Source organism: Lupinus angustifolius, unplaced genomic scaffold (assembly GCF_001865875.1).
Source record: "Lupinus angustifolius cultivar Tanjil unplaced genomic scaffold, LupAngTanjil_v1.0 Scaffold_647, whole genome shotgun sequence".
Taxonomy (NCBI): domain Eukaryota; kingdom Viridiplantae; phylum Streptophyta; class Magnoliopsida; order Fabales; family Fabaceae; genus Lupinus; species Lupinus angustifolius.
In genome coordinates, this window is record NW_017727973.1 from 10,238 (window position 1) to 22,161 (window position 11,924).

At 41.1% G+C, this 11,924-nt stretch overlaps 1 protein-coding gene across 2 annotated transcripts; it reads left to right on the top strand.

Moving 5' to 3' along the window:
• Nucleotides 1-581: 581 nt before the first annotated feature.
• LOC109341770 lies at nucleotides 582-3,007 on the top strand. Of its 2 annotated transcripts, none has more exons than XM_019579743.1 (5): nucleotides 582-758; nucleotides 1,101-1,298; nucleotides 2,255-2,330; nucleotides 2,501-2,627; nucleotides 2,763-3,007. In XM_019579743.1, exons 1-5 carry the CDS (start codon nucleotides 682-684, stop codon nucleotides 2,861-2,863), a joined length of 579 nt encoding a protein of 192 aa, XP_019435288.1. In that variant the 5' UTR covers nucleotides 582-681; the 3' UTR covers nucleotides 2,864-3,007. The 2 variants fall into 2 exon arrangements, with proteins under 2 accessions (XP_019435288.1, XP_019435287.1); XM_019579742.1 differs by having other exon boundaries at nucleotides 588-758; nucleotides 2,240-2,330; nucleotides 2,763-3,005.
• The last annotated feature ends 8,917 nt before the right edge of the window (nucleotides 3,008-11,924 follow it).

An 11,924-nucleotide genomic window follows, 5' to 3' on the forward strand; every position in this document is an offset into this window, starting at 1 on the left:
TTAGTTTATCATTCACCATTCATTTTTTATCATCATTGACTCTTCAAATAAATAATACAAATGAATAGTGAATGATGTATTAATTGTGTATAAATATTTACACGGACTGTACATAAATATTTCAATCTTAAATTATGCATTATAAAGTATTCATTTAAATAATCATTCATATACCATTTTCAACAATTGTGCTATTACTAAATCATCCCAGCTTTATAAAAAAAATTTACTTTATTCCACTGGAAAAATGTTCTTTTACTTTGTTTTTTATTTTATGAAAGAATACGTACAATATAAAAAATATCTAAAGCACCTTACCCGTGTATTAATTCATTTAATATGCTTAAAAATTCATTAAAGTTTTGGACTAAGTGGTAACTTTAAAGTATAAAATCCATCACCAAATCAAAATGTTATTCCCTCTCTATCTTGCTGGCTAATTTTTGTAAAGATTTTAATTTAATGGTTTATACATAACAATAGAGTGCAATATACATTTATATTTGCTTTACCTTTTTTTTTTCTCTTTTCCTTTTTCGTGTAAAAAGAAAATGAAAGGAAAACAAACCACTCTCTAATAAACGTGACATCCCTAACATCATCTTTGAAACACTGGTTTTCTCCCTCTATATATATGGGGCATGCCAACTTGATTAGAGCACAAAAACTCAAGTATATTTTATGACAACTTGCAAATTATTCTGTGGAATCTCTCCTTGTCCAGTCATCCTTGTTTGTCCTTTCTTTGTGTTGGTACTGTAAGTATATACCTTACAAAACCCTTCCGAATGAGATATAGAGAGGTGGTCTGTGACAAATGGTCCTAACTACATCCTCACATAATGTGGTTAGGACAATTGGTCTGGGACCATGCAATAATTTCTCGATATTTTGAGTATAAGAATATTACTCCAATCTTTTAGTGTTTATTTGCGAGTTTATTTTTGGAGGGTAAGGAAGGAAAGAGAAGACTTGAGAGTCATAAAATATATTTATGAGATAGCTCTCAAGTCTTCCCTTCCCTTTCTTTCCCTTCTAAAAATTAACTTGCAAACAGACCTTAGATAAAATTATTCATATTTGACTTATTTTTTTTGAAGATTACTTGGCTTTGTGAGAGGTATGGATGATTTTGGTTCCAGCTATGGATGGAATGGTTGTGGATGGCAACAAATTCCACCTGGACCAAGTAACATCAATGAAATCAATGGAAGCAACAGTAATGTCATCCCTATTGGTGAGGGTGGAGTTTCAAACCCTTTCATGGGTGATGTAGCCAATGACCCTGTACAGAGAAGGTGTGTTGTGTTTACTAGCTCCTAATCTCACACATGTGATATTGTAATAAAACAAATAATTTGAAAAAAGCGTGACATAAGCTATTACATTTCAGGATTACTATCCACAGTGTGTTCATAAGAATTTTTCAAATCTTAGGAATATGAAGAATCATCATATGATAAAGAAATGCTACCCAAAAGAAATATGAATTTCTTTATAAATTTCACGATATATTAAAACCCATACTTATATGAATCAATACATATAGAAACTAGGGTAAGATTTTGATGCAGTGCATTGTTATATGGTTGCAAAGAATGAGTAAAGAATGGATGTAATTAAGAAAGCTTTAAAATCAGAGAAGAAAGAGAGTAAATAAAATAATTATTGAATTTGGTCATATCAATACATGTTATAAATTGTAGTTGCTTATGCATTGTGATTTCGTCTACAACAATTGCGGACACCATGTTGTGGATTACAGATACTGGAATACAAAATTTTTTGTTGAAAATTGTTTTTGAATTTAAAACAGACCAAAATGTCATTACATTCTCATTCAACCATATAAATGTGATTTTTTNTTTTTTGTCAAATTACAATTATTCGTGATGTGACTACAAAGTCACCATAATCGTAGAGTATGGATCAATATCAGTCCTGGAGAGATAATTAGTACAAAAACATGGGGCAAAATAATATGTTATCACATTTTAAACCTTTTATATACAATGAAATAAAAAATTTATCATTAAATTCAAAAGGAAAAACAAGTACTCCCCTCTCCAATGCTAAAGATAATCTCAATATTACAGCTGTATAAGGTGTTGTGGTCCGCAATTTGACACATTTATATCACTCAGTACACATATACATTTTTTTAGGACAAAGTATTTAATCGGATCTACAATATTTTTACTGTAATTAACTTTCCATCATTTTCAATTTTGGCTTCTAGACGTGCTGCTAACAGGCAGTACTCAGAGACTTATCGCCGCAAGAAGCAGGAACAGGTGCAACATCTTGAACATCTTGAGAAGTCTCTCAATGTAATTCCATGATCTTAATTCATTATTATATTATATATAGTTAAAATGTTTTACATGGATATGCCTTCTGTCTCACAATTTTACCAACTGAACTAACTATTATTCGAGAATTTACTCTAGTATTATTCTCCAACTTTTAAACTTCAAAAATCTAACTCTTTCTTTTGCAGGTAAGTCTCTCTGATAACACTCCACAACTTGGATATCACCGGGGTATGGAATCTCACTATGATGCTGAAGGAAGTTCTTTGGCTCAAACATATTATACCATGAATTCAAACTATCAATATGTGGAAGGTGTTTTTCTATCATTCTCTTTATATATCTTTCTCCAACATTACACTATTTCTTTATAAATTCCATTTTATTTTGCTCTTCCTTACTAATATCATGATAATTATTTATTTTATCTTGGAACCAAATGATCTTCAGCTGATATAGACATATACGCGACTCAATTGAAGGACCAAAAACTAATGCATGAAGTGTATGAAGCTCTGAAGCCAGAGATGAAGAAGTACCAAGACAAATAAACACATGTCGTGGATAAATAAATAATTGTATAAATAAGAATCTCGTGATTATGGAATAAAAATAACTTGAAAGTATATTTCAGTGGATAAATAAATAATTGTACAAATAAGAATCTTATGAATATGAAATAAAGATATATTGGAAGTCTATGTAAACCAATATCTTTATTATTATTATTTTTTATAGCTTAAGTTTAGATGACTTTACTTCCTTCTCATTTAGCTTGGTTACTTCTATTATGAGAATTATCTAAGAAGTAGATATGTATATACTGATAATGTAAAAGTTTTATACACTGTTAGTTTATCATTCAACATTCATTTTTTTATCATCATTGACTCTTCAAAGAAATAATACAAATGAATAGAGAATGATGTATTAATTGTGTATAAATATTTACACGGATTGTACATAAATATTTCAATCTTAAATTATGCATTATAAAGTATTCATTTAAATAACCAGTCATATACTATTTTCAACAATTGTGCTATTACTAAATCATCCCAGCTTTATAAAAAAGTTTAGTTTATTCCACTAGAAAAATGTTCTTTTACTTTACTTATTATTTTATGAAAGAATACGTACAATATAAAACATATCTAAAGCACCTTACCCGTGTATTAATTCATTAAATATGCTTAAAAATTCATTAAAGTTTTGGACTAAGTGGTAACTTTAAAGGATAAAATCCATCACCAAATCAAAACGTTAACCCCTCTCTATCTTGCTGGCTCATTTTTGTAAAGATTTTAATTTAATGGTTTATACATAACAATTGAGTGCAATATACATTTATATTTGCTTTACCTTTTTTTCCCTTTTCCTTTTTCGTGTAAAAATAAAATGAAAGGAAAACAAACTACTCTCTAATAAACGTGACATCCCTAACATCATCTTTGAAACACTGGTTTTCTCCCTCTATATATATGGGGCATGCCAACTTGATTAGAGCACAAAAACTCAAGTATGACAACTTCCAAATTATTCTGTGGAATCTCTCCTTGTTCAATCATCCTTGTTTGTCCTTTTTTTTAAAACAAAGGTGTCAACACACCTGAAAATATATTAAGAAGAAAGTAACCATTACAAATCCCTAAACCTATAGTTAGGAAGAAGCATCAAATTTCTATGAAAGTCATGCAACAAGAAGGAAGGAGGGGACTCCCACCAATAGTCCAATCTATAATTCACACCAAAATTTGCCAATCTATCCGCACAAGCATTCCCTTCCCTAAAAATATGGGACACCTGCACTTGCATATCCATCATTAACTGGTGGCACTTGTTTATAAGGTTGCTTAACTTTCAAGGCACCGGTTTGTTGCCCTTGAAAATGTCCACCACCGTGGTTGAATCACACTCAATGAAACATGAAACCAACCTTTAGAGTGAGCCATTTGAATAGCCATAATTGTAGCTAGAACTTCAGCAAAAAGAGAGTCCTAAATGTTAAAGTATGAAGCAAAGCAACTCAAGCACTTTCCCTTGGCATCCCTGAAAATAGCACCACCCCCTGCATGCCCCGGGGATCCCTTAGCTGCACTATCAGTGTTGATCTTCACCCAACCCATCAAGGGCAGAGCCCAATTGACCTCAGTAATTGAAGGAGCCTTGCTATACTTGCCATTCACGTGGAAAGCTCTTAGGATTGAGAATTCCAACAAGGAGGACTTAGCACAACATTTGGTGAAGTTGCGTGTGAAAGAAGTATTCAACTTGATCATATGAATTGCATTGGCAAAGCTGATTGAAATGTTATCAAATATGGACTTATTTATGCAGAGCCAGATAACAGCAATAGAGTTCACAATGGCAGATAGTAACATCTGCTTCAATTGAGGACTCCATTGAGGGGAAATAGACAAGATGCACTTGAGAGAAGCATGATCAATGCAGTAGCCGAATTGAGTGCTTAGCCAGGTCCAAATCAGGTTAGCAAAACCACAGTGGAAGAAAAGATGGGCAGAAGACTCCTCATTGGAACAACAGAGATTGCACGTAGAAGGCAAAACCATTCCCCTCATCTTAAGATTTTCATCCGTTGGCATTCTGTTTTTATAGAGCCTCCAAGTAACAAAAGACCTAGAAGGAGGAATAGAGATAGACCACAGACTGTTGCACATGTTGTCCTCCTGTTGAGCAGTTTTGGTGAATTTATAGGCATCTTTTGAAGTTAGATTCCCATCATTGGTGTGAAGCCAGACCAACTTATCAGGTAGGTGAGAAGCAGGAATAGGGGTTCTCAATATACGATGACAAACCTCAGGATGAATCCTAGTCAACCAAGATGGGATTATCCAGGCAGAGTCTTGAATGAAGTCAGGAATCTTGGCTAAGAGGGCAGAGGATATTTGATTAGGGATGCCAAGGAGGTCAACTAAGGTTTTACCCAACCAATTATCCCCCCAATATCTTATGTTGCTCCCATTGCCCAACAACCAAATAGAATTCTCTAAGATGACATGCCAATGCTTCCTTATGCCAGGCCATATAGAAGATTTTATGTAGGAGGTCTTAGGCTCTTTATTCCTGCAAAATCTACTCCTATAGTAGTTAGCCCATTCCTGTTGAGAGGAGTTCATTTCCCAAGCCAACTTTACCATAGTTGCCTCATTTAACAACTTGATTGATCTTATCCCAAGCCCACCCTCTTTGATTGGGCAGCAGACTTTGTGCCAAGCAACTGTTATTAGCTTCTTGACCTTAGTATCTCCAGACCAGATGAAATTCCTTATGCAACAGTCCATTCTTTTCAGCAAATTGATAGGCCAGCTATAGATATGAAATCTATACACTAGCATATTGTGGATTATAGACTTAACAAGCTCCACTCTGCCCATAATTGAGAGACAACAACCTTTCCACTTGGCCAACTTATTGATAATTCTGTATGCTATTGGCTGCAAATGAATAGCTTTTGGTTTACCTTTGAACACAGGGACCCCAAGATAGTTGAAAGGCAAACTTCCAGCTCCAAAACCCAGTCAGGAAGTTAACTTTCCAATTTTTCTAGCATTAGCCTAGGTAGAGATGAACTTACACTTGTTGAGATTTAAACATTGACTAGAAACTTTGGCATAGTCATTGAATAAGTCCTTGATTGCTAACAAGTGTCTCTTGATTCCTTTGCAGAAAACCAGAATGTCATCAACATAGAGAACATGATTAGGGGTTGCAATTCTAGGTCCATCAATTGTTCTAAATTTCCCCTTATCCAGCAGCTTAGTTAACCCTCTGCTGATCACTTCCTCAGCCAAACAGAAAAGAAGAGGGGATAAGGGATCACCTTGCCTAACACCTCTCTTGCAGCTAAAGTACCCAACAGAGTGACCATTCACAGAGATAGAGAGCTTAGCAGATTTTAGGATAACTTCAATCCAGTGAATGAAAGAATTGGCAAACCCAAAGGCCTTAAGAGTGTCCATAAGGAACCTCCAATCAATAGTATCAAAGGCCTTCTTGACATCTAGCTTTATTGCTAAATTTCCACCACGAGTTTTGTGATCAAGAAGATTAATTGCCTCAAAACCTATATATGTGCAATCATGTATGTGCCTATCTTTGATGAAACCTCTTTGGTGCTGAGATATAATTGTGGGAGCAATTTTAGCAAGCCTGTCAGCCAAGACTTTGGTGATTATTTTGAATTGGAAATTTGCTAGAGCAATTGGCCTAAAATCCTCAATTTTATCCGCCGAGGGGAATTTGGGAATTAGAACAAGGTTATTAGAGTTGAGATTAGGAAGAATCCAACCCTGAGTGAAAAACTGCTTCACAGATTGACAAACATCCCCCTCTTCCTCATTCTCATCCTCATCCAATCCTCATCCTCGTCCTCTTCCTATCCTCATCCTCGTCCTCTTCCTATCCTCATCCTCGTCCTCTTCCTATCCTCATCCTCGTCCTCTTCCTATCCTCATCCTCGTCCTCTTCCTATCCTCATCCTCGTCCTCTTCCTATCCTCATCCTCGTCCTCTTCCTATCCTCATCCTCGTCCTCTTCCTATCCTCATCCTCGTCCTCTTCCTATCCTCATCCTCGTCCTCTTCCTATCCTCATCCTCGTCCTCTTCCTATCCTCATCCTCGTCCTCTTCCTATCCTCATCCTCGTCCTCTTCCTATCCTCATCCTCGTCCTCTTCCTATCCTCATCCTCGTCCTCTTCCTATCCTCATCCTCGTCCTCTTCCTATCCTCATCCTCGTCCTCTTCCTATCCTCATCCTCGTCCTCTTCCTATCCTCATCCTCGTCCTCTTCCTATCCTCATCCTCGTCCTCTTCCTATCCTCATCCTCGTCCTCTTCCTATCCTCATCCTCGTCCTCTTCCTATCCTCATCCTCGTCCTCTTCCTATCCTCATCCTCGTCCTCTTCCTATCCTCATCCTCGTCCTCTTCCTATCCTCATCCTCGTCCTCTTCCTATCCTCATCCTCGTCCTCTTCCTATCCTCATCCTCGTCCTCTTCCTATCCTCATCCTCGTCCTCTTCCTATCCTCATCCTCGTCCTCTTCCTATCCTCATCCTCGTCCTCTTCCTATCCTCATCCTCGTCCTCTTCCTATCCTCATCCTCGTCCTCTTCCTATCCTCATCCTCGTCCTCTTCCTATCCTCATCCTCGTCCTCTTCCTATCCTCATCCTCGTCCTCTTCCTATCCTCATCCTCGTCCTCTTCCTATCCTCATCCTCGTCCTCTTCCTATCCTCATCCTCGTCCTCTTCCTATCCTCATCCTCGTCCTCTTCCTATCCTCATCCTCGTCCTCTTCCTATCCTCATCCTCGTCCTCTTCCTATCCTCATCCTCGTCCTCTTCCTATCCTCATCCTCGTCCTCTTCCTATCCTCATCCTCGTCCTCTTCCTATCCTCATCCTCGTCCTCTTCCTATCCTCATCCTCGTCCTCTTCCTATCCTCATCCTCGTCCTCTTCCTATCCTCATCCTCGTCCTCTTCCTATCCTCATCCTCGTCCTCTTCCTATCCTCATCCTCGTCCTCTTCCTATCCTCATCCTCGTCCTCTTCCTATCCTCATCCTCGTCCTCTTCCTATCCTCATCCTCGTCCTCTTCCTATCCTCATCCTCGTCCTCTTCCTATCCTCATCCTCGTCCTCTTCCTATCCTCATCCTCGTCCTCTTCCTATCCTCATCCTCGTCCTCTTCCTATCCTCATCCTCGTCCTCTTCCTATCCTCATCCTCGTCCTCTTCCTATCCTCATCCTCGTCCTCTTCCTATCCTCATCCTCGTCCTCTTCCTATCCTCATCCTCGTCCTCTTCCTATCCTCATCCTCGTCCTCTTCCTATCCTCATCCTCGTCCTCTTCCTATCCTCATCCTCGTCCTCTTCCTATCCTCATCCTCGTCCTCTTCCTATCCTCATCCTCGTCCTCTTCCTATCCTCATCCTCGTCCTCTTCCTATCCTCATCCTCGTCCTCTTCCTATCCTCATCCTCGTCCTCTTCCTATCCTCATCCTCGTCCTCTTCCTATCCTCATCCTCGTCCTCTTCCTATCCTCATCCTCGTCCTCTTCCTATCCTCATCCTCGTCCTCTTCCTATCCTCATCCTCGTCCTCTTCCTATCCTCATCCTCGTCCTCTTCCTATCCTCATCCTCGTCCTCTTCCTATCCTCATCCTCGTCCTCTTCCTATCCTCATCCTCGTCCTCTTCCTATCCTCATCCTCGTCCTCTTCCTATCCTCATCCTCGTCCTCTTCCTATCCTCATCCTCGTCCTCTTCCTATCCTCATCCTCGTCCTCTTCCTATCCTCATCCTCGTCCTCTTCCTATCCTCATCCTCGTCCTCTTCCTATCCTCATCCTCGTCCTCTTCCTATCCTCATCCTCGTCCTCTTCCTATCCTCATCCTCGTCCTCTTCCTATCCTCATCCTCGTCCTCTTCCTATCCTCATCCTCGTCCTCTTCCTATCCTCATCCTCGTCCTCTTCCTATCCTCATCCTCGTCCTCTTCCTATCCTCATCCTCGTCCTCTTCCTATCCTCATCCTCGTCCTCTTCCTATCCTCATCCTCGTCCTCTTCCTATCCTCATCCTCGTCCTCTTCCTATCCTCATCCTCGTCCTCTTCCTATCCTCATCCTCGTCCTCTTCCTATCCTCATCCTCGTCCTCTTCCTATCCTCATCCTCGTCCTCTTCCTATCCTCATCCTCGTCCTCTTCCTATCCTCATCCTCGTCCTCTTCCTATCCTCATCCTCGTCCTCTTCCTATCCTCATCCTCGTCCTCTTCCTATCCTCATCCTCGTCCTCTTCCTATCCTCATCCTCGTCCTCTTCCTATCCTCATCCTCGTCCTCTTCCTATCCTCATCCTCGTCCTCTTCCTATCCTCATCCTCGTCCTCTTCCTATCCTCATCCTCGTCCTCTTCCTATCCTCATCCTCGTCCTCTTCCTATCCTCATCCTCGTCCTCTTCCTATCCTCATCCTCGTCCTCTTCCTATCCTCATCCTCGTCCTCTTCCTATCCTCATCCTCGTCCTCTTCCTATCCTCATCCTCGTCCTCTTCCTATCCTCATCCTCGTCCTCTTCCTATCCTCATCCTCGTCCTCTTCCTATCCTCATCCTCGTCCTCTTCCTATCCTCATCCTCGTCCTCTTCCTATCCTCATCCTCGTCCTCTTCCTATCCTCATCCTCGTCCTCTTCCTATCCTCATCCTCGTCCTCTTCCTATCCTCATCCTCGTCCTCTTCCTATCCTCATCCTCGTCCTCTTCCTATCCTCATCCTCGTCCTCTTCCTATCCTCATCCTCGTCCTCTTCCTATCCTCATCCTCGTCCTCTTCCTATCCTCATCCTCGTCCTCTTCCTATCCTCATCCTCGTCCTCTTCCTATCCTCATCCTCGTCCTCTTCCTATCCTCATCCTCGTCCTCTTCCTATCCTCATCCTCGTCCTCTTCCTATCCTCATCCTCGTCCTCTTCCTATCCTCATCCTCGTCCTCTTCCTATCCTCATCCTCGTCCTCTTCCTATCCTCATCCTCGTCCTCTTCCTATCCTCATCCTCGTCCTCTTCCTATCCTCATCCTCGTCCTCTTCCTATCCTCATCCTCGTCCTCTTCCTATCCTCATCCTCGTCCTCTTCCTATCCTCATCCTCGTCCTCTTCCTATCCTCATCCTCGTCCTCTTCCTATCCTCATCCTCGTCCTCTTCCTATCCTCATCCTCGTCCTCTTCCTATCCTCATCCTCGTCCTCTTCCTATCCTCATCCTCGTCCTCTTCCTATCCTCATCCTCGTCCTCTTCCTATCCTCATCCTCGTCCTCTTCCTATCCTCATCCTCGTCCTCTTCCTATCCTCATCCTCGTCCTCTTCCTATCCTCATCCTCGTCCTCTTCCTATCCTCATCCTCGTCCTCTTCCTATCCTCATCCTCGTCCTCTTCCTATCCTCATCCTCGTCCTCTTCCTATCCTCATCCTCGTCCTCTTCCTATCCTCATCCTCGTCCTCTTCCTATCCTCATCCTCGTCCTCTTCCTATCCTCATCCTCGTCCTCTTCCTATCCTCATCCTCGTCCTCTTCCTATCCTCATCCTCGTCCTCTTCCTATCCTCATCCTCGTCCTCTTCCTATCCTCATCCTCGTCCTCTTCCTATCCTCATCCTCGTCCTCTTCCTATCCTCATCCTCGTCCTCTTCCTATCCTCATCCTCGTCCTCTTCCTATCCTCATCCTCGTCCTCTTCCTATCCTCATCCTCGTCCTCTTCCTATCCTCATCCTCGTCCTCTTCCTATCCTCATCCTCGTCCTCTTCCTATCCTCATCCTCGTCCTCTTCCTATCCTCATCCTCGTCCTCTTCCTATCCTCATCCTCGTCCTCTTCCTATCCTCATCCTCGTCCTCTTCCTATCCTCATCCTCGTCCTCTTCCTATCCTCATCCTCGTCCTCTTCCTATCCTCATCCTCGTCCTCTTCCTATCCTCATCCTCGTCCTCTTCCTATCCTCATCCTCGTCCTCTTCCTATCCTCATCCTCGTCCTCTTCCTATCCTCATCCTCGTCCTCTTCCTATCCTCATCCTCGTCCTCTTCCTATCCTCATCCTCGTCCTCTTCCTATCCTCATCCTCGTCCTCTTCCTATCCTCATCCTCGTCCTCTTCCTATCCTCATCCTCGTCCTCTTCCTATCCTCATCCTCGTCCTCTTCCTATCCTCATCCTCGTCCTCTTCCTATCCTCATCCTCGTCCTCTTCCTATCCTCATCCTCGTCCTCTTCCTATCCTCATCCTCGTCCTCTTCCTATCCTCATCCTCGTCCTCTTCCTATCCTCATCCTCGTCCTCTTCCTATCCTCATCCTCGTCCTCTTCCTATCCTCATCCTCGTCCTCTTCCTATCCTCATCCTCGTCCTCTTCCTATCCTCATCCTCGTCCTCTTCCTATCCTCATCCTCGTCCTCTTCCTATCCTCATCCTCGTCCTCTTCCTATCCTCATCCTCGTCCTCATCCTATCCTCATCCTCATCCTCTTCCTCATCTTCATTCCATTCCTCATCCTCGTCCTCATCCTATCGTCATCCTCATCTTCATTCTCTTTGTCATTCTCGTCCTCATCCTATCCTCTTACTCATCATATCCTCGTCCTCATCCTCATCCTCATCCTATCCTCATCCTCATCCTCATCCTATCCTCGTCCTCATCCTCTTCCAATCCTCATTCTCATTCTCGTCCNAATTATACATATAAAATATAAAAAAATGGAATAGAGATTGACTGACAAGAGAATAGATATCATATAAGTTATTTTAAATAAACTTTTAAATGAAAAACTTTATATAGACCCATGCGTTCCATGTGGCCGTAACAATGGGATGATAGTTTTCTATTTCCGTTTTTCACAAATCTTTTCTTTTCTGGGACGTGGCACCCTAAATAACTGTTGAAAAGTGGATCTAAAAAAATCTCAAATAAGAGATATATATTGAAGATAGGTTATTATAAAACTAAATACAATTGGCAAGGAATGGGAGAACCTGCTGGAGAGAATCAAGATATACAAAAGTTTAATGAAATTATATAAATTTTTACTCCATTTTTATATCTATATAAATTACTCCTAATTATA

Coding starts and splice junctions, on each gene's coding strand:
- LOC109341770 (XM_019579742.1), top strand. CDS start 682: ATGACAACTTGCAAATTATTCTGTGGAATCTCTCCTTGTCCAGTCATC. Junction 759..1,100: donor CCTTTCTTTGTGTTGGTACT/GTAAGTATATAC, acceptor TTTTTTTTGAAG/ATTACTTGGCTTTGTGAGAG. Junction 2,331..2,500: donor ATCTTGAGAAGTCTCTCAAT/GTAATTCCATGA, acceptor TTTCTTTTGCAG/GTAAGTCTCTCTGATAACAC.